Source organism: Panthera leo, chromosome C2 (assembly GCF_018350215.1).
Source record: "Panthera leo isolate Ple1 chromosome C2, P.leo_Ple1_pat1.1, whole genome shotgun sequence".
Taxonomy (NCBI): Eukaryota; Metazoa; Chordata; class Mammalia; order Carnivora; family Felidae; genus Panthera; species Panthera leo.
Window position 1 is genome coordinate 124,496,715 of NC_056687.1, and position 22,357 is coordinate 124,519,071.

The 22,357-nt window shown below is 49.0% G+C and overlaps 1 protein-coding gene across 6 annotated transcripts in view; it reads right to left on the reverse strand.

Annotated features, from left to right (window-relative positions):
- Positions 1 to 220: 220 nt before the first annotated feature.
- MRAS (muscle RAS oncogene homolog) overlaps positions 221 to 22,357 on the reverse strand; it is a 55,999-nt gene continuing 33,862 nt past the window's right edge. For 3 of the 6 annotated variants that reach the window (XM_042954407.1, XM_042954406.1, XM_042954408.1), the window contains 4 exons: positions 10,906 to 11,059; positions 9,244 to 9,343; positions 4,865 to 4,944; positions 221 to 3,547 (listed from right to left, as the gene is read on the reverse strand). In XM_042954407.1, the coding sequence (XP_042810341.1) occupies positions 3,448 to 3,547; positions 4,865 to 4,944; positions 9,244 to 9,343; positions 10,906 to 11,059 (434 nt within the window). In that variant the 3' untranslated portion in view covers positions 221 to 3,447. Of the gene's footprint in view, positions 3,548 to 4,864; positions 4,945 to 9,243; positions 9,344 to 10,905; positions 11,060 to 11,488; positions 11,679 to 18,438; positions 18,578 to 22,357 lie in introns of all 6 variants that reach the window. The other 3 variants (XM_042954410.1, XM_042954409.1, XM_042954411.1) reach the window with 3 other exon arrangements.

Consider the following 22,357-nt stretch of genomic DNA (forward strand, 5'->3'; position numbering starts at 1 on the left):
AAGGCTGCCAGACATCAAGAGGCTAGGTCTCTAATCACCCCACTCACTTGCCCTCATCCTCTGGCTCCAGGTAGGAAGGAGACACTTCCTCACGACCACCAGTGATCTCCTCCTTAGTTTAGGTTTGCTCTGTAAGAATGTGCTCTGGGCCAGACACGGGCAACTTATAATGTCCTCAGCAAAACTTCAGGAATATCTGAATAAGAGGAAATAAGACAACTGCTCTTCTTTTCTTTATTAATGGGTTGAGCTACACAAAGACTTGATAAAAAGTTACATAAAAGGCTCAAGCATCGTCGAGACCCTCAGGCATCACTCTCCTGTCACAACAATGGCCATCCGGTAATACTGGGTAGCAGAAGCTGTGCGCTCATGGGCGCTCAACAATTCAAGTATCTTTTGTTCTAAGTAAACCCAACATGGAATTTCTAACCCAATGGGCTGCTAATGGAAGGACTCTGTCTGTGGCTCCAGGTTGACTGTCACATGTCTGAGGGGCCTTTGGGTCAGAGCTGCCATGTGTTCGTGGGTCACATCTCTTGGCAAAGTGAGACAGGCCACCCTCGGCTCCCAGGCACTCTCCACAGCAAGCAACACGAGGTGGGGTCCAAGTCCTAAGAAAAGCCATCCAAGTGACCCCCGTGTGGCAAAATACAGGAGAAGCCAGTAGCCAGAGCCCCAGGCTATAGGGGTCGGGAAGATGGCTAAGATTACCTGCTGGAGAGAAAAGTAGCCCTCTAATTGGGGTTGTCAAAACTTTAGGGGGAAATCTGAGAGCACACAGGGGCAAAGGCATGGGGTGGGGAGGTTCAGGAAGGGTGTATTCCAGATGTGAAGGTAGCACTATTCAGGTGGTCTGGAAAACCAGTGGAAACACCAAAATGTCACCAAAGATGAGCCCCATTGGGCTCCTCAGTCACGGAGTAGCATGGCCACCTGATGTTCCGACAGACTCTGCCATGTGGCCATGGAGAGGTACTGTGCTGGGGATGCCCCAGGGTACACTCCATTCTGGCCTATCTGGAAGCCCTCACTGCCATAAGGGCCCACAGTTCTCTAAAACACAGACCTGTCTTTTAAAAGTGTTATTTATCTGTGGGCCACACGAGGTCATGGACAATGAAGGCTGACCCCAGACTCAGCAGCAGGCGGCCTTTCCTTAACCAGTTTCCCCCTTGAAGAACGGAGCTGAGTTGTGGGCTGACTGCAGGAAGGATGTTCTGGAAGATGGGGCCAGGTGGGCAGGAGCACTGCTGGGATCAGAAGCAGATGGAACCCCTTTGTCTGGTGACCTTCGTGGCTAAGGAATTCATTCTATGTCAGCCGATCAGCTTCCAATGGGACCCCCCACTCAGTGCAGCCGTGGAGTCACAGGATCCGCAGAGGGCAGGGGGCAGGGGTGTGCTAGAGGTGGTCCGTGCCCGCTAGTTTTCCAGCAGCGGCCGCTGCCCGCCACCCCTTCGCCACGGAGCATCTCCGTCCTTACTTCTTCCCCCCATCTTGCTGCCGCCTCCTCGTCTCGTCTGCACACGGGGCTGCTGTGGACTCGGCTCAGAGGAGCATAAGGGCTGGAAAGAGCCTTGTTCTGTTAGTGTTTAAAATGTCCATTAACACTACAGGATCTTGGGACACTCTGAAGTGCTCAATCTGGAACGCTCTTTGTTATCTTTCCGTTTAGGGTCAGACCAAAAAGGCCCCTTTCGACAAATAAAGGAGTTTGATTTTCTAATTAACAAAAGTCCCAATTATTTCATTCTACACAGAATCACTCCTCAGCTGGGGCCCTGGGGCTGGTGATCTTGCTGAGTTAGGAACTCAGCACACTTTCAAAACCAGAGAAGAATCCAGGTGTCTCATGTCCAGTTGGGTGCTCACTTTCCCAGGGTTTCTTTCTCCACAGAGTGGCCAGGCCACCTGCTGGGGCTGTTCTAGTTTGCCTAGTGATCTGACTTGTATCACAGGGGAAAGAAGGTCGTTAGCTGTGCTCCCTGGTCTTTCGACCTCCTCTCCGCGGTGCGCTGCTGTTCTTGCTGTCTCTACAAGCACCCTGGCTGGGAAAACCCAGCCTTTGAATCACTCAGAAGCACCCGAGAGGGAAGTGGCATTGTCAGGATGCTGGGGGAGGGTCCCGTTGCAGACATAGGTATATGGGAGCCATGGCATCACCCCAATCCTCCTTTCTCCTTTAATTATACGTTATAGTTAAGATCCGAGAGGTTAAGAAAAGTGTGTGCCAGGAAGGCAAGCGAATCTTAAGTTTGCAAATGCTTCGAGGGGTTTGCTCATTTACTGGGCTTTAAGAAGTAGTAGTCAGTCAGTGGACTCAAAGGGAAAATGGCTTCAGGTCTTGCTGCTGTTTTAGTAATAACAGTATTGGATCGTTTTTGGTTAAGATTCAGCACGAACTCGAGTTTTCTGGATGGCGCCCACATTAGCTTACTGTGACGTGTTGAAACGTACATGCCCATGTCAGTGTGTCTGTATCCGAGAGGCACCAGGCAGCACAGGCCGTGAGAAAGTGGGAAGAGACAGATTCGGGAGAGCCCTCAGAGCACAGAATGGAATCTGCACTATCTGAAAAGTAAACGAACCCCTCTGCAAAGCCAATCAGCTTAATTTATACATTTAAAAAGGATAAGAAAAAACCTTCTTAAAACTGACACGCCTGTGCCAGCCTCTCCGCTCAGCAAAATAAAATTCCATTTCCTAATACCTACACCCTCAAACACAGCAGAACCTTCTGGGTGAATGCATCTCTCTTCTCTCCAGCTTGGAGGCCACGAGTGGGGTGTTCATCCTGAGGCCTCCAGCCACAGTCCTCATTAACTTCCAGGCTCTCGGTCCCTCCACTTCCATGTTGAGCTGAGTTTTGGCACTGCTGGGAAAACTCAGTTAAAAACAACAACAACAACAATATTCCAGACATGTTCTCAGAGAGGCCTGCTGAAGACTTAAAGCTCCACCAGTCAGTGGGCACAGACCCCTTTAATAAAATAATAATCACTAAAATAATTTAAAAATCTAAAAAAGACACCCAAGCTCAGACACTTTGGGTTGGAGGCTGGAGCCGGTGGGGAAATTGATCATGGCTTATTTGGTACTTTGTCTGAGGTACACCCTTCAATGTCAAATCAATATTGTGTACTTCAAAGAAACAACGTAGCCACTGAGAGAGACGGGGAGGAACCGGGTTGAATCAACGTGAGGGGCTTGGGTGCTGCTTCTGTTTAGCGTTGCTTCCTGGTCTCTTATGAGACATGGGAAAGCCTGTGCCCTTTTGGCAAAGCCGGAGCATATCTCCTTCCTGCCCACCCTCCCTTTTTCCCTTCCCGTGCCAGGTCCTCGGGCCAAGGGTCATGGTTAGAAATGGTTTTCAGTGCGGTTAGGCAGTGGAGGGTCCCGAGGGCCGGCCAGTTCACGGTCACTGTGGCCAGGGTCTCAGGCCCGTCACAATATCACGCACTGCAGTTTGTGGGTGCCGGTGGCCCGGTCTCCCCGCCATTTGGTTTTCTTCTTCTTCTTTTGGCTCTTTTCCGGAATCTGTTGCCTTTTGAGATAGTGAAAGGCAGAAAAACAAAGTCAGAATGGGCTTAGCTTCTCCCTGCCCCACCCTCCTGTGCACCAGGCGGGCCTGTTCTGGATGCTGCTGGAGGGCTTGTCCTGGAGAGTGTCTCTGGGACAAAGAGAGTGGAAGGCAGAGAGGGCAGTGCAAAGCCTGTCCTCCTACTGCTGAGAATTCCTGACATCATGCTGTGGCTACAATTATTTAAATCATAAACTACATTATATGTTATACAGTATTGGCCTCTATTTTTGTGTTTCATATTTTTAAAAAAAATGATGGGTCAGCTGAGGACAAAAGCTCTTTACATGTTTTCTGGTAACCATTCCTATGTCTGCAACCTGCCCTTGGAACGACAGGTCCCTAACCAAGACATCACCCGCCCATGGTGTGGCAGCATATCCTAACTGGAGGCCCATGGGAAAATTTTTTCAAGCGTGAAGAAAGTAAGGGCTGTACTATCGCGGTCCATGCTGGGGAATGAGGACAAAAGGCGTGCGTGTGTGAGTGCATGCACGTGGATGTGTATCCTGGGGGTGCTGAGAGGTATGGGGAGTACTCTGTCAGAGCCCCACATGTGATTTCGTAGCTTGAGCTCACCAGCACATGGCCTCACACTACATGCTAGATAGTTGAGGGCCATTGGATAGGCTGTTCTGCATGTTGCAGATTTCAGAAGTGGGCAGATGGGCGACAGGGGAGCAGCCAGGAGGCTGGTTCAATCCTCTAAGCACAAGGTGGTTAGGGCTTGGACCCTGACCATGCAAAGGAATGCAAGCGAGACCACGGACCAGGATTTCCAATAATATTTGCAGACTGGCAGTGTGTACAGTCTGGAAAGGAGGCTCATGTGCCTCGCTTTAGAAATTTGAGCCTAGGAATTAGAATGGTGGTTGTTCAGGTGACATGTCCCAGGGTGCTCTGGCGTCAGGGTGGGAAAGAAGAGACAGACCTGTCTGTGGTGCTGACAGGTGCAGTGGTGTGGGGAGAACCTCAGACAGGGGGAGGGAGTTGCCCTCAGGGAGCCTGAGCTGCAGAGCCTAGGGGAGGCCAGAGAGGAGGCTGAGTGAGCACCACCAGCAGGAAGGGTTCTGGATTCCCCCACAGGTAGTAGGAGTGAGGGCAGGTGTGGGAAGGCAGGTGGGAAGGGCAGGGAAAAGAAATGAATGGAGGTACAAGAAATCCAAAGCAGGCCCAGAACTGTGCATCCTGGGCCTTGGAACAAGCGCTGCGTTCCTCCAGCCCTGCGGGTGCCCATCCTGCCACAAAGGCCCCACTTCTAGGGAGGCGTGCCATGCTCACCTAATTACCCTCACCAGGTCATGGAAGGCTTTGTCGACGTTGAGAGGTGGGTCCTTGGCACTGGTTTCTATGTACGGAATCTGGAAGGCAAAGCTCGACTTGGTAAAAGTGGCTCGGGGGTCCACCAAGCCCTGTTCCCTAAAACCACAAAATCTCAGAGGTCCTGAGGAACTGCCTGACTTTATACACCCTCCCCCCACCACAGAACCCCAGCTCCAACAACCTCAAGTCCTTTGGTAGCTTCTTGTTCCTTACGGCTGGAAAATTTTACCAACAGCTTTTCCATTTCCCTCTTGTTCTCTAGTCATAGAGATCTTTAATAGCCCCCCAAAAATAGAAAAGAAGTGATCTTTTTATATACTTGAAGACTAAAGACTGTTTCATTTATCAAACTAAAATAGGATCTGAGGCCATTCTTTTTTTCTTTCTGAGGCCCATTTCTCCACCGTGAAGGGACCTCTGCTTCTTCCTGGGCCCTCTCTAGAGGGGACTGTGGCGGGAAAGGCTGAGGCAAAGCTGGGCCATGGGCAGGACTCTGCACCCTGGTGACCCCTAGCCGGTCTGTGCCTCCCTGCCCCCAGCATCTATGAGTCTGGGAGCTCAGCACAGCACAGTCTGCATCTATGAGTCTGGGAGTTCAGCCATGTTTACAGAAGGCTTGTGCCTGCACGTTTAATACTGAGGGATCATCATCCGCCTGAAAGGCAGTCAGCACATGGAGAGATGTGGCTGAGGTGGCCCCACAGGACAGGTGTTGAGGGCCATGTCTACACTGAGCCTCGGGCCAGTACATGGAGGGGAACGAAGGTTCCATGAGGTCAGGACACAGTCCTGAGCACACCTCTTCTCCTGTAGCAGGGACCCCACAAAGGCAGGAAGCATTCATGCCCACTCCTCCATCAGTGGAGAGGGTGTGGGGTTTGTACAAAATATACAGGCTTTCCCAGGCCAGAGCGGTAAGCAGCTTGTGACCAGACTGAAGAACTGTGGTAAATTTCATCACTTTTTCCTGGTTACAAAACTAAGGCATTTCACTGTAACACTTTCAAAAAAGAAAAGCCCAGTGAAGAAAATAAAAATGATCAACAGTTCAAGTGCCTGGGTAAGGGGGTGACAGAATAAGCTGTTACTTTGGAAGAGTGTGTTATAAACGACTGCCCAGAACATACCCTAAACTATCTTCACACATTGCTGTGGCTTCAGACAGAGGTCTCGTAGTTGACCCAGACCCCAAGGTCAGGGCACAGGAAGCACGGCTTGCTCAGACTTTAGAAGTAGTCATCCAACAAATCTCTGAACCTCTGAAAACACTGAAAGAAAACTGTCCTCCACTGTAGGTTGTTTGATTGAGACGACTGTGGGCTGTTTCGCCCCCCAGGTCTCAACATCCCTGACCTCACTGAACCCCCCCTTAACCGTCTGCGGTGAGCAAGTATCTCCATTGTGCAGTGGGAGACTGAGCTCAGAGTCTGACACACTTGCCCAAAGCCACACAGAGGCCAGCAGAGAATCAAGGTTTGAAACAGATGCATGTTCCACTTGCTGCCTGGCCTCCCACAGACAGGTAGGGGTGCTGAGGTCATTGGCAGAGCCTCTTCCAAGCATGGCAGGCACCCCTGCTAGTGCCTAGAAGCCAGAGACCCGTGGCACCCTGTGAGGCCAGGACAAGGCACTTCTATGTGCACACTGAGAGGGGAAGCGGGAAGGTGCCAGTAGTGGGGCCCGGGACCTAACTGGGACCCCTTCACATCCTGTGACCCTGCCAGCTCAGCAAGTCCATGGATCCGGGGGCCCCAGATCACTGCTGCCTGCTGTTCCCCTGCACCACTCAGAAGTACATCACTTGTAGCATCCCCTAGGTCCTCAGGCACCCCCCTCCTTCTTTCTGGGCGTCTTGCCTCTACCAGTAAAAAAAGGCTGATGTGCATTTTCTGGGTTCTTAGAATTCTAGGATTTCAGGAGCAAGGAGACTCAAACTAAGGGAAACCCTGCAATAAACGGTAGTATGCTCTGACTCAGCCACAGGGCTAAGAAATGCCGTCTTCCTGCACAGGGTGGGGCACCAGCCTTGCCAGCTAAAGAGGAACTTGCCTTATGAGCTCTAAAATAGGATGTTATCCAGAGTAGCTCGCAGAGTCATTTGGTCAAATAAGTCACTTGGCTGCAGGAGAAAGATGGCTGAGAGAGGGGAGACCCGGTTCTGGAGGTGCGTTGCTTATCTGCAGAATGGAGCTCCTCCTGCCTGCACAGCACCCTCCCCTCTGCACCCACCCACCCAGCTGCTTGGGAGGGACGCACACAAGGTGAAAGCCCTAAGAAAGCCTCCTCAGGCCAGTGTATGGAGCCCAAGGCTGTGAAACGGAGCTGGCTCCTCAGGCCTGTCTCTGTTCAGAATGTCCTGCTGCTGAACCAGCTCTCCTCTGGAGACTTCAGGGCAGCCCTGTCCTGGTCGATCACTCCCTCCTCCTTGAGGCACCTTCTTCACTTGGCTCTCATGATGCTCTGCTTCGGCCCTCATGTGTCACTGACCACTCAGGCCCTTTTATGGCTTCCTCCTCACTTCCCCACATCACTAGTTCAAGTGTCCCGGCCTCGGTCCCTCAGTTTGGGGCCCTTGCCCTACCTACACCCACTCCCTTGGTGTTCATGGCTTCAAATGCCATCTACATGCTGTCAATTGCCAATATTTACCCCAGATGCTATATCTGACTGCTGTCTTGGCATTTCCAACTGATCATCTGCTCAGCTCTGTAAATGACACAGATATGCAAGCAAGCTCCTGTCTTGCACACACTTAATCCTACTGTCTCCTCTGCCCAGCTACTCTCACTCCTGTCTTTTGAAAGTTGCTCATGCCCAAACCACAGGGTCACCTGCCATTCCCTTCTTTCTCTCTCACCCCATATCCAATCTGTGCACAAACCCTGTTGGCTCTCTTAGAGACATGTCCAGAATCCAACCACCTCCTTGCCACTTTCACAAGTCCCACCCTGGGCCATGTTAACCTGCACCTGGATTATTGTGGCAGCCTCTAACTCATTTCCCTGCTCCCACGATTGGCCCCTACCAACCCTACTCAACACGGCCACCAGAGAGAAGCTGTCCAGCCATAAGCCAGACCTCATCACTCATCACTCATCACTCAAAGCCCTCCAGTGGTTTCCCGTCTCCCTCTGAGTAAAAGCCCATAAAGCCTTAAACCCCTTCTCTGACCTGACCTCCCGCTACCCACCCCTCCCACTCCTGCTCCAGCTGGCCTTGCCGATCCTCAAACTCCCACCTCAGGGTCTTTGCATCGATTATTCCCTCAGCTGGAACGTTCTTTCCCCAGAGGTCTGTGGGGCTTACTCCCCCACCTCCTGTAAGTCCTTGCTGAAATGCGCCCTCCCTAGCAAGGCTTTCTCTGATTACCCTATTTGGAAAAGCATCCTCCTCCACCTCACATTCCTGACCCCCTTCCCTGATTTACTTTTTTCCATAGTACATGTCACCTTCCAACACACTGTAATTTGCTTTGTTTATTATCTTCTCCTGTCACTAGACATAAGAACCATAAAGCAAGGGGTTTTGTTTCCCAGGGCCTAGTACAGTTAAGTGAACATGTGAATGAACACAGAAGGCACAGACAAGCAGAAGTAACTTGCAGTGAGCCCCCTTCCTCTACTCACACAGCTGGGCCCACCAGGCAGGGGGATGCAGACCTCCCAGCAGGCAGAGTGGACTTCTATGTAACTGACCAAGGAGGCCAGGGGCCTGCGCTGTGCCTGTGGGGGGGAGGGGTGGGAAGAAGCCCAGTGACCCCTCTCCAGCACATCCAGAGGGCAAAGGGGCATCACAATGAACTGAGAAAAAGAAAACAAAGATGTCTGCTGATATTCATGGAGTGGCCTGGGCAAACCTCAGCGTGACCAGCCGCAAGATGGGCATAATGATACCTACCTCAACATGTGGCTATGAGGCCTAAATGCTCTCCCGGCATAATACCTGTCATAGAATGGGGCTCGGTGAACTGCAGCTCGTCTGATGATTCTGAGCATAATCAGGCGGCTGGCTCAGAGAACAGGACAGAAGCCAACCCCTGCACAGCCCAACGATGAATCTGCTGTGTTGAAGGCCAGGAGGTGGCCTGAACACCACAGCTCACAGGCTGCTGTGAAGGCCCTTGGTCCCCACATCAGAGCCCCTTATGACTGAAGAGAGTGCTTTCTCTCTGGTCTGCTATTTTGTTTCACAACATATCCCTTATCACATATGCCCTCTACCCACTACCCAGGAGCCCCAAGGTACCACAGGGGTGATGGGCATGGACTTGTATACATCCCTGACCATCCAACACACACACACACACGCATACACACACACACACACACACAACCTACATTGTGTTTGGTCGCCATTTCTTTTCCTTGTTCCCTGGTGATTTTCCTCAAATGCATCAGATCGACTTTGTTGGCCACGAGGATCATCGGAAATGACTCTCTGGGAAATAAAGGAACAGCAGCTCATGAAGTTTCACAGCTCCCACACCTGGTGACGGGAACACAGCTGCACCTCAGGCACAGTACAACCCATATTGCCTCCCTAGTTGCCCTGGGGCCGACTCAAGAGTCCTTCTCTCCACGTCTCTAGGCAGGGGAAGGGGGGGCTCAGGACTGCTGGTTTGGAGGCTTGCTGCAGGGAGAGGAAAAGGGTTTTCCTGGGAAGCTGCTGGCTCAACACCATCAGTGAGGGCCCTGACAGACTGCTGTGCGGGGGAGGGCTGGCTACCCAGACCTGCTCCCTTCAATCTCCTGGCCACGCTGATGCACCAGCCATGCAGGGCAGCTGTGGCCATCAGCAGTGGCTCGGGAAGAGCATCAGGGCCAGCGTCTGGTACACAGCTGGCATTCAATAAATGGCAGCTGCAAAATCAAGATGGCTCCCAGGAGAGGAAGAGTGGGATCACAAGGCATGTCTGCCTTAAAGATTTTCATTGACTTGGGGCGCCTGGATGGCTCAATCGGTTGAGCGTCTGACTTTGGCTCAGGTCATGATCTCGCAGTCTGTGAGTTCGAACCCCGTTGTCGGGCTCTGTGCTGACTGCTCAGAGCCTGGAGCCTCCTTCAGATTCTGTGTCTCCTTCTCTCTCTATCCCCACCCCTCCACTCTCTGTCTTTCTCTCTCTCTCAAAAATAAATAAACATTTAAAAAAATAATAAAGATCCTCATTGACGTATGTGGCCATATTGCCGCCTGAAGGTGAAAGAAATGTCAGTCTTACAGCATTTTCAACATCATTGGGCATTTTCATTTTTAAAAATTTAGAATTTAACAGGTAAAAAATACTACTTTATTATTTTTCTTGCATTTCTTGGGTTAGCCAAAAGGCTGAATATTTTCTCATATCAGAGTCATTTATGTTTTCTCTTTTGAAATTCCTACAGTCAGGAGCTTAACCCACATTTACGTCTCAGAGCTTTATGTGTATATGTGAGTGTGTGTGAGTGTGTATCCCTTTCCCTGGAAAAGTTACTAATACTTTGCCTTTGGAGTTGGTGTGAACTAGGCTTTTCTGAATTTACTGAGATTTGTTCAAAGCTTGCTCATTTCCTATTCATTTGTCCTTTTACTCTCTTTGCATTGCCTCTTTAAGAGCCAATTAACTGAAAACACCAGTTAGGCTGAAAAGAAACTGCAAATTATTTAATTACTCCATATAATGCTAAGGAAAAAACCAGCCTTTAATTAGGTGCTTGTAAATCCCACAGTCAAATGTGATTTAGCCAATTACAATGCATACTGGAGAGAAAATTCACTTTTTCTTTGAACATGATAAAATTTGGTTAAATTGGGGGCATCAGTGGGGACAGTTTAGGAGAGATGGGAAGGGGCTGACTTAAGGCTTGAAAGCAGTTTGGCCCCATGGAAAGAACTGGGGTAGGAGCCCAAGGGACCAATGTCTGAATTCACCTCTGCCCCTCTGTGCCTCAGTGAGAGAGACTGAGACAGACAGAGCCTGCTCTGATCCAGAGGCTGGGAGGTCCTGGCCCAGCTGCCCTTACCTGTCCTTGACGCGCAGGATGAGCTGGTGGAAGCGGTCCACGTGCTCGAAGCTGGCCTTGTCTGTCACCGAGTAGACGATGAGGAAGCCGTCCCCTGTGCGCATGTACTGCTCCCGCATGGCACTGAATTCCTCCTGCCCGGCTGTGTCCAGAACTGGAGTGGGATGAGGCCACTCAGAGGCTGTCACCCCCCACTGTGGAGCCCTCCTGGCCTGCAGACCCCCATGCTGCCACTGCCATCCCCAGGGTGGCTCCAGACAAGCTGTCCCCACGAGAGGCTGCATGAGTTCCCTGGGCTGAGGTGTAAGGGACCCAGCAGGGCCTCAGACACTTCAAAGTATGAGGCTCTAAGAGACTCATTTGTGGACCTGCTGATTCCAACCTACTGTGCTCCCTGGGCCTTAACAGTCTGTCTACAGAAAAACCTCACAAAGTCCATGATCAACTCTGCTACACAACCCCTCTGGGGTCCCCACACCTGGGCTTGGATCCTGCTGCAGCCCTTACAAACTGATTCCTGGGGAAGTTACCTGACTCTCTGAACCCCCTTTCCTCTTTTGTAAGATAGACACAACGCTTCCACCTTGTAGCTCCTTGGGAGGAGAGCCCAGGACATGCGCTGGGGAAGCCTGAAGAGGCTATCCCAGGTCAGGAAGGGTCCTCAGTTCCGGTGTGGACAGACAGCAGGCAGGCCATGGGGAAGGAGAGGCCTCTGAGAGCCAGGATCACTTGCCCCTAGGATGGGGCTGTCACAGGGGTGATGGGAAGGGAAGCTGGGGAAGGAAACAAGAATGGCTGGGGAGACGGAGCAGGGCACCATCTCGGCAGAGGGTCTCTCCCCAACCCATCCATCCCCTCTCCTTCCCTCCACCCTATGGACTTCTCAAGCCGATTCCCCTCCAGCTTCCTTGCTAAATGTGCACCCCCAGGCTGTTTCAGAGGGGTGACAGCCACAGCTGGGGGTTCTCCTCTGAGATGCACAGGCCTGACCCCCTTAGGCCTCCTGAAGCCCCTCAGCATCCCGCAAGTCTCTGCTCACCATCCGGCCTCTCCCATTTCCTAGCTCATTCTACTCTCAGACCCACCTGCCCTCTCCCTGGAGGCAGTGGAGTAGGTAGTTATAGATTTTGGAGCCAGATTCTGGGCTGAGTCTTATTCTTCATTCCTAGAGTGTGATTCAGGGCAAGCTCACTTCTCTGAGCCTTCGTTTCCTCAAATGGGGATGCTAAGGGTTGTTTAAGTTAAAATATTTAGACCCTTGGAGCAACGCCTGCCACAAAGAAGCTCTGAAGGAGTGTCTGTTTCGAGCTTGTCTTCCTCACCTGGGGTGCCATCCCCCAACTATCCCTCCTCTCTTGCTCCCCTTGCTTTGGCCAGCTGACTCTGACTCACTGCATTCTCGTGCCTGAGCCTCCGGGACTCTCCCCACTCTTGTATAGCCCCTTCATGGCATACTGTTCTTGCTGCCCATTTCATAGGCCCCACCTGGACTGTCACCTCCCAGAGGCAGGGGCCTGGTCTATTTGGAACCTGGCACAAACAGAACTCAAATAGTAGCTGAATGAGTAAATGAATGTGAAGTCTACTCAATTTTGTTCATTCATTCACTGAAGAAATATTGGAAAGCCTACGATGTGCCAGGCAGTGTTGTAGGCACTGTAGATGCAACATCAATGAGGCAAAATCTTTGCTCTCCTGGGACTCATAATCTAGTGGGGAGATTGGCAAACAACTGAATGGGTAATATAACATCTGGTGGGGATGAGTACATACTGTGAAGATCAATATAGCCAGCTGAAGGTAATTGATGGGAGTTGGTGTAATTTTGGGTAGGGATCGAGGACACTAAATAAATCCCAACAGCAAAACAGATGAAAATGTCACAGGTTTGGCTGAAGGGATGGGAAGGCCCAACATTCAGTTGGTATGTAATTAATGTATTCACAGATTTTGAAGGTGTGTATTATCCAAAACAAAAACTAGAGATCTAGGGGTGCCTGGATGGCTCAGTTGGTTAAGCGTCCAACTTTGGCTCAGGTCATGATCTCGTGGTTTGTGGGTTCCAGCCCCGCATCGGGCTCTGTGCTGACAACATGGAGCCTGGAGCCTTCTTCAGATTCTTTGTCTCCCTCTCTCTGCTCCTCCCCTGCTCCCACTTTGTCTCTCTCTCCCTCAAAATGAATAAACATTAAAAAAAAATTTAAAAAAAAAAACAAAAAAACTAGAGATCTAGGATAAGTGAAAAAATATGTTCAGAATTTTGAAACCCCAATTTAATAGGGAGCTGAAAATCGAAATGGACCCTCTGGAAAGGAAAAATGGTCGTTTCACACACTGATTGGCGTAGAAGTAATATTATATCCATGCTTTCTAACAGAATTCTTGGAGGAAATACTTCAGCAAGTGAAAAATAGGTCCATGAAAGACTATAAATAATGATAAGCAAGGAATACAGCAAAACATAAGAGTTAAGTTTAAATAAACATCATTTTAGGATTTGAAGTAAATTAATGACAGTTTAGAACTAAAATCTACGATGATCCATCTGTGAGGGGCGGGGCTGGGGAAAAGTAAGCTACTACTAAATTTCTTGCCTCATTTGGGAATAGACTAAAGATAATAATTACATCCAGATGTTAACAGAAAAATATAATCACACACACACACCAACACATGTCTGTACATAGAATAACCACTAGACATAAAACTCAAAAGTTCCTAACTATCAGAAGAAAAAAAACCCAACAGAACAAAGTAAATGGGACCAATCCAACAAAAGGCAAGAATAAACTACACAAAAATATGAAAGCTAAAAAAGGAGACATGAAAGAAGATGGCAGACGTAATTCTAACTATGCCTAACAATAGTAAATGCAAATGGATTAAACCCACCTATTAAGGCAGACACCCAATACAAAATCCACTTGTCTGCTACTGCAAAAGACACATATAAACCAAAATGACACAGGAAGGATGAAAAATGAAGGGATAAAAAAGGATATGCCAGCCCCATGCATCCACAAAACAGGATTCAAGGCCAACGCACTGGACAGGACAAATCAGGGTATTTATAATGGGAAAAAGTACAAGCATCAAGGAGTGCCAAAGTCATGAATCATAAGCACATAAGAATGTTGCCTAAGATACATATGTACAAAAACCTGATTTTTAAATACAGTAGGTATTGGCAAATCTCATGATCATTGTGAGAGAACTGAACAGGCCTCAATGGGCACATGAAAAGATGCTCCACATCACTCATCATCAGGGAAATACAAATCAAAACCACCATGAAATACCACCTCACACCTGTCAGAATGGCTAAAATTAACAACACAAGAAACAACAGGTGTTGGCGAGGATGCAGAGAAAGGGGAACCCTCTTGCACTGTTGGTGGGAATGAACCGGTGCAGCCACTCTGGAAAACAGTATGGAGCTTCCTCAAAAAGTTAAAAATAGAACTAAAGGGGCGTCTGTGTGTCTCATTGGGTTAAGCGTCCTACTCTTGATTTCAGCCCAGGTCATGATCTTATGGTTTTTGAGATCGAGCCCCACACTGGGCTTCATGCTAACAGTGCAGAGCCTGCTTGGGATTCTCTCTCTCTTCTCTCTCTCCATCTCTCCCATGCATTCTCCCTCCTTCTCACTCTCTCTCTCAAAATAAATAAACAAACTTAAAAAAAAAAAGAACTACCCTAAGACCTAGCAATTGCACCACTAAGTATTTACCCAAAAGATACAAAAATACAGATTCAAAGGGGTACATGCACCCTGATGTTTATAGCAGCATTATCAATAATAGCCAAATTACGGAAAGGGCCCAAATGTCCTTCGACTGATGAATGGATAAAGAAGATGTGGTGTGTATATATATATATATATACGATGGAATATTACTCAGCCTAAAAAGAATGAAATCTTGCCATTTCTAACAACGTGGATGGAGCTAGAGTGTATTACGCCAAGTGAAATAAATCAGAGAAAGACAAATACCATATGATTTCACTCATATGTGGAATTTGAGAAACTCAACAGATGAACATAGGGGAAGGGAAGGAAAAATAAGAAAAACAGAGGGAGGCAAACCATAAGAGACTCTTAAATACAGAGAACAAATTGAGTTGCTGGAGGGGAGTGGGGTGGGGGATGGGCTAGATGGGTGATGGGCACTAAGTAGGCACTTGTTGGGATGAGCACTGGGTGTTGTATGTAAGTGATGAATCACTAAATTCTACTCTTGAAGCCAATATGACACGATATGTTAACTAACTAGAATTTAAATAAAAATTTGGAAAAAAAAGAACTGAACAGGCCTGTCTTAGAGACAGATCACCTGGCCTCTCAAAAGTAATGATCTCAATAATGCCAAATTTAAAAACATCATCTGAGAGAACAAACTTTACACTCAAACAGTAAATAAGCATTTTCAAACACAGGAAATTGTCACAAAAATTGGCCATATATTAAGCCATCAATAAAAATTTCAACACATTTCTGAAAGCAGATGTCATATGCAGCTATCTTTTTGTCTATATGCAAAACTATCAGAAATTAACAGCAACACATATGTAAAAGAAACTATCCGCTTCAAAGTTTAAAGAGTGATACTGCTCAAAAATGCTCTAGTTAAAGAGAAAAGCAAAGTAGAAGTTACAAACGATTTAGAATTGAATGACAATAAACAACAATAAAACCCCTGGTTTGAGGCCAAAGTGGTACTCAGAGGAAAATTACAGCTTTAAATGCACTTCCAAAAAAAAGAGACTGAAAATTAACTAAGCATTTAAATGAAGGGGCTAGGAAAAGAAAAATAAAACCAAAGAAAGAAGAAATCATCAATGAAAGTAGAAATTAAGAAAATGAGAGGAAGTAAAAGTAGTAGATACCTAAAAATCAAAATCTGATTCTTTGAAAAGACCAATTAAAGAAAAAAAGCCTTTATCAGACAAAAAAAAGAAAAAAGAAAAGAAAAAAGACTAATAAGCCTTTGGATTGAGGAAAGGCCTATGACTATGGATCTAGATATATATTTGATTATGAAAGAAAACTATATGCAGTTTTATAGCAATAAATTTTCAATTCTTGATGAAATGGACAATTTAAGGAAAATATAAATGAACAAAACTGGCTCAAGAAAATATATAAAATCTGAATAGGCCAATAATTATCCATGAAATTAAAGAGACAAATCTCCCCCATGAATGGCACAAAGCTCTTTTTATTAGGGACAAACTGTTCCAGAGCCCAGAAAATAAAGAACTTTCCAGCTCATGGAAACAGCCTAGCATAGTCCTAATCACAAACCGGACAGGGATGGCACATGGTTGTGTGGTAACGTCCAGGCCTGCCCCACCTTTGGGGAACAGGAGCAGCCTGCACATGGGACTCTAAGAGGTGCATTCAGTCAGTCATCCATTTGCCAATTACTTCTTGAGCACCTACACAGTGCCATCCGCTCTGCTTGGTACTTCAGGTGGTTAAAAAGAAAGCTGCATCTCACTATCAAGGTACTTACAGGCTAGCTGGGCTGACACCTGAAGAAAAATAATACAGGACAGAAAGTGATACATACTATTGGAGATCTAGGGAAGGGGCAGGGGGAGGTCCCTTCAGCTTGGAGGGATAATGGAAGGTTTAGCCAAGAAGGGATACTTATCCTGCCCTTAAAAGAACAGCATTTGACATAAAAAAGATAGGGCCTGGGGAAGGCCTTCCAGACAGAGAATCAGCATGGGCAACGGCCTGAAGGCTAGGAAGAAAAGAGTCGTGGGGAGGCTGGTGTGCAGGCATAAAAGGTCTGTGATGGGAGAGAGGTCGGGGAGACCAGAGGCTATGGCCCTTGGATCCTACACTAAAATGTTTGAACTCAGTGGGTGCTGGGGAGCTACGGAAGGTTCAGAGAGGGGAGAGATGTAGTGAGAGGGTAAGTCTGGCAGCCAAAGGGACTGGAGAGGGAAGCTGTGAAGAGGTGAAGGAGGGACCAGGGCAGAGGCAACCAGGGTGTCAGCGAAGGCAGGTGTGTTTGAAGTGGAGAGAAAAAAATGAATGGGCAGACACTGAAGACACAGAACATAGAGAATGGGGGCCAAGGGGAAAGAGGAGAGTGGAGGGCGCCTTGGAAATTCTAAACCTTAGGGCCCCAGAAGGGCAGACGCAACCAGGAAGGAGCAGATGGGGGCTGAGCTGGGCCTGGTCTGGTTTGGGCTTCATCCCTCCCCTCCACACACATACACCTGGATGAGGCACAGGCCCCTTGTCAGTAGCTCTGCCTCCAAAAGAGGCTGAAGATAATGGGCAGCTATGCATTTCAGAAATTATGATTCAGCCTGCATTTCCCATGCCTGATGTCATGAAGGTAGGAGGATTCCAGAGAGAGAAAGTATTAGTCACTGTGGGAAAAGAGGTGTTTTGCCAATGTGTGTGTGTGTGTGTGCATGTGTGTGTGTGTGCATGTGTGTGTGTGTGTGTGCGTGCGTGTGTGTGAGAGAGAGACAGAGACACAGGCACCCAGGGCAGAAGGAGGGAGAAGAGATAAAGATTCTGGAGACAGAGAGGGTCAGCACTGTGTACCTCTGTCTGCTTTGCCCCAGTCTTCCCATCCAGAGGATAATGGGGCCAGCAGTGTGGCTGAGGAGGGTTTAAGTGGAAACCCCAGGGCTGCTCTTAGATCTTGTGAATTTCAGAATCCAAGTCCCACATGTGGGCATGGTATGGGGCCCCCCACCCCCGCAGGTGGGCAGTCAGCATGTGAGGGCACCAGCCTGGGTCCCAGCTGAGCCTTCCTCCTTCTCCCTCCCCATCTCCCTCCCACTCTTCCTCTTCCTTCTTCTCTTCTTCCTCTTCTTCCTCCTCCAGGGCTTTCAGTGGGAGGCACACCCTGCCATGGGCTCAGGGCTCTGACCTTGGCGGCAGCCCAGGGTACAGTCTGAGCTCTTTGGCTGACAAGGGTCCTTCCCACCATGTTCCTACGGGCAGAAGGCACTTTGCTGGGGTTTTATGCACACACGCCCTCTGGGTCCTCTTCATGGCCTAGTACAAATGCAGACACTGAGGCCCACAATGTTAAAGGGATCTGCTCAAGGCTGCATACTGGGAAGGAGGCCACTCCAACTTCCCCAAGACCCAGCTGTCCCTACTCATCCAGTCTTTTATCTTCAACCAGAGGGTGCGGGTCTGGCCACCCAGAACCCGCCAGGTTGTGTCTCAATTACAAGCCTTTGCACAAGGCTTTGCACAAATGAACCAGAATACCCTCTCCGCCAGCTACCCCAGCCATCCCGCCACGTGGCTGCAGTCTGCCTCCTCTCCTGAGAGCCCAAGCCTCTGACCTGTGTCTTTGAACCCTTCCTGTTGGGTTATGGGTTCCGTGGGTCTCTGCTAGTCAGTGCCTCCAGGCCTGGCTCAGCTCCCCACCATGGCGGGGGCGGGGGGGGGGGGAACTCCAGAGGGTGAGTGGGAGGGGAGCCTGGCTTTCATTTCCCTGGGTGTCTCAAAAGCTTCAGCACCCAATGCAGGTCCAAAAAAATACTTACAGAATGACTAGACAGATCACATGCATGCCATAGTAAATGCAGTTACTGTGTTCGATCAGCCCGGGCCAGCTTTAAGGGAAATCACTAAGAAGTGACTTTTTAACTTGTGTAACGCACCCTTCATGGTGAAGTAAGGGTTCTGGAATATAAAACAACAGAGATGATGATTTCTAGAGATAATACACCTCCAAGGACCATGCCTGCTGTTTTCTACCTTTTTCTAATCCACAGACCCGTAGTGGGAGGCAGGAGTGATCACACCCATTTCACACAGGAGTCAGGTGGGGAAGCCTGTGCCCTTCCCAGGAGAAGACTCCAATAAATACATGCCACCTAGTTGAGCATCAGTAGGGATGAGGGCTCTTTACTATGTTACTTGTGTTCCCCTTTCTGGGTAAGGGTATGTATGGAGTGGGCTGAGTGTCGGGCAGAAGGGCTGGACCCATCCACCATGCACTGTTCCCAGAAAAAGGGCTGCTTTCTTCTCTAAAGTGCTGGCAGGGTGTGGAAAGCCAGGCCACTTGGGACTCTCTAAGGGGGAGGGGGCAAGATCCTGCAGCACATACGGCTGGCTCCCTGGCGATGCAGAAGCTTCCCTTTGGCAGTGGCCCCAACCTCAACTCACTGACTTCAGGATGACAGGACAGAAGTGCTGGCCACCAGCCTTAGGGGACAACTGCTCGCGAGGCCACACTATGGCAGCTGGGGGAATGGGAAGAAGCCCTGGAATACATTTTCACGGGGTCCCTAAATTTCCTGACCTGGAGAACATATTGCATGTGTGGGTGCACATTCTCTCAGGGAGATGGTCTACAGTCTTGTGGAATTCTTAGAAGAGCCGGGAACACCTCTACCCCAAACAAATACCTCTCTCAGGGAAAGAAGAGGGCAGCAGGAGGGTGGGTCTCAGCTGTGTAACCAGGAACATCCCAGGGACAGATGGTAGCAGGGCAGGGGGGTGCTGGTAATGGAGAGGAACAGGGAGGCAAAACGTTGGCCTACAACCCCATTTCTTCCTCACAACCACTCACAACCAGTGGGGGGGGGCAACATTTTATAGGTGAAGAAATGAAGCAGGGCAAGGCGGTGACCTGCCCAGGTTCCCACTGCTGGCGAGCAGGACAGGCACGATTTGAACACCAGACTATCTGGAGCCAAGCCTTGCTCTGCTGCTGGCACCAGCCTGTCTTTGACCGGGCAGCCAGCAGTGTCCGCAGGGCCTGTGAAGAGGCACAGGTCTACACGGAGGGGGCGAGGACAGAGCACCGAGGTCTGCCGAGATGGAAGACACCCATCCCACCTGCTTACCCCCAACCTTCCACCTACCTCACACCTGCCCCTGGGTGGCCACGCATAGCTGGGAGGAGAGAACTCAGAGCCGTGCTCCTTGCTCCCTTTAAAGTCCTAGCACCAACTTCCAGGGCCCTTAAAGCACCCAACAAATCTAAACATGTCCCCATCCAGTCTTCTCCTACTCCTGGGCCACAGCTTCCCACGGCCTCCTCTCCTCCAATCTCCACCCCCAGCTGAGTGAAACAGGTGTGAAACAGAGATCAACAGCTAAATTCCACAAGCTTCCAAATCAACCCACCTCACAGACCGAGGAAGCCTCGCACACTGCGGGGGAGGCAAACGCAGCCACTGCAGAAAATGGTTTAGCATTTCCTTGAAAAGTGAAACATGGAGTTACCATAGGACCCAGCCAGTCCATGCCAGGGACACACCCGAGAGAAGTGAAAACATATCTACACAAAAACTCGCACACGAATGTCTGAAGCAGCACTATCCATTGAAGCCCCAGAGTGGAGACAACCCGAATGGCCAGCAATGGATCAGTGGATAAAGAAAATGTGATGCATATCCATACACTAGAATACTATTCGCACATAAAAAGGAACGAAATTCTGATACAAGCTCCAACAGGATGCACCTTAAAAACAGCACATTGAGTGAAAGAGCCTAGTCACTTTCTAAGTGAAAGGCTACTTAGAGTATGGTGCCATTTATATGAAATGTCCAGCATAGGCTGATCTGTAAAGACAGAAAGTCCGTCAGTGGTTTCAGGGACTGGGGGAGGTGGTGGGGGAGAATGGGGAATGACTGCTTAATGGAGTGAGCTTTCTAGGGGGAGGTGGTGGAAATGTTGAACAATCAGTGGTGATCCAAGTGATTGCTGATTTGTGAATCAGTCAGCAGTTGTGACTGCACAACTGTATATCTATACTATTTAAAGGAGGGAGTTTTCCATGGAGTTACATCTCAATTAAAAAATGTATGAGGGACCCCCTCTCTTTTTCTCTGAAACACACACTCCCACTGTCTTCTTACTACGGGCATGACCTGGCCCTGCTCCTGTCCAAGCCCATCCCCTCCAACTGGACACTGGATCCTGTCCTCTTCCACCTATATAAGGGCACTGGCTGCTATTGTTGTCTCCTGCATCATCCATTTCTTTCTCTAGTGGTTCATTTCCACCACAATGTAAACATACTATAATTTCTCTCACCTTAAAAAAAAAATTAAAGTCAAAAAAATTACAAGTAAAAACCCTGCCCCTTGACCTCACATCTCCTTCCGGCTGCTGTCCATTTCTCTGTTCCTCTTTACAGCCACACCCCTTGACTTGTCTGTTCTCATTGCCTGCTCATCCTCTCCTCCACTCTCTCTTAAATCCACTATGATCAGACTTTCATTCCTGACCACTCTATCAAAATTGATCTAGTCAAGTCACCAATGACTTTCATGTCACTGAATCCAGTTGGCACTTCTCAGTCCTCAACCCACTGGGCCACCTGCTGACATCTGACATTAATCTGGCTGGTGCACTCAGGCCAGTAGTTGATGGTTCCCTCCTTTCTGAAGAGCCTTGGGACATCGCTCTCTCCGGTTCTTCTCCTACTGCAGTGACTGGTCCTGTTCTGTCCCTTTATCTCTCTACCCTCTAAATGCTGGTGGGTCCCCACACTCAGTCCCCCACATTCACTTCATTGGCCACCTCTCATCTCATGGCTTTACATGTCTACTCCAAAATTTCCATCTCCAGCCTATACATCTCCCCTTACTCTAGATTCAGACATCCGGCTGCCTGCATGACTTCTATCTGTATATGAGAAAGGCATCTCAGATTTAACATGTCCAAAATTAAACTCTTGATTTCCCCCCAAACTTGCTTTTCACCAGTCTTCCTAATCTTGATAAACCTAACCATTCTACCAGCGTGCAGGCCAAAGGCTTTCTCTCTCTACCCCCACCCCATGCCATATACTCCATCTACAAATGCTGTTGTTTCCTCCTCCAAAATACAACAGGAAGCTAAGCTAACTCCTTCTCACTACCACCTTCAGCGGTGCCCTAGTCCAAAATCATCACGTGACTTTTAAGAGCAATCAACATGAAGTTCTGAAATCAGGGCAAAAGCCTAAATTAACTGCAGGGGTATAGGATCTGTCAACAATGTAAGAGGAAACCCACCTGAGGTTTAGGGTACAAACCCCAGGACTGAATCCTGGCTCTGCTGTGACTTTGAAGGGGGAGGGGCATACACTGCATACACACTGTCATCACACAGCCTTGTTGAGCTGACTCAAGGTCACTGCCTGATGGGGTGAACCTCAGCTCCCAGGCTGGCTAGTGCGCTAAGCTGACACAGAGCAAGAGTAAGATCCTTTGCTTCGGGGTCAGAGGAATGGGGCTCTAATGAGCTGTGTGACCTTGGACATGTTATTTCCCCTCTCTGAATCTTGGTTCCCTCCGCCTGCAAGGGAGGACTGATCGGAGGACGGCTGGACAGGCGCTGGAGCAGGAGGTCTGGGTCCCCAGGGACACAGGACAGCAACAGCAGCAATTTCCCAATGTTATGGAAGTATTTCACTGCTTTATCAACTAGTATGGCAGTACCGGTGGGTACTGGCTAAGGAGC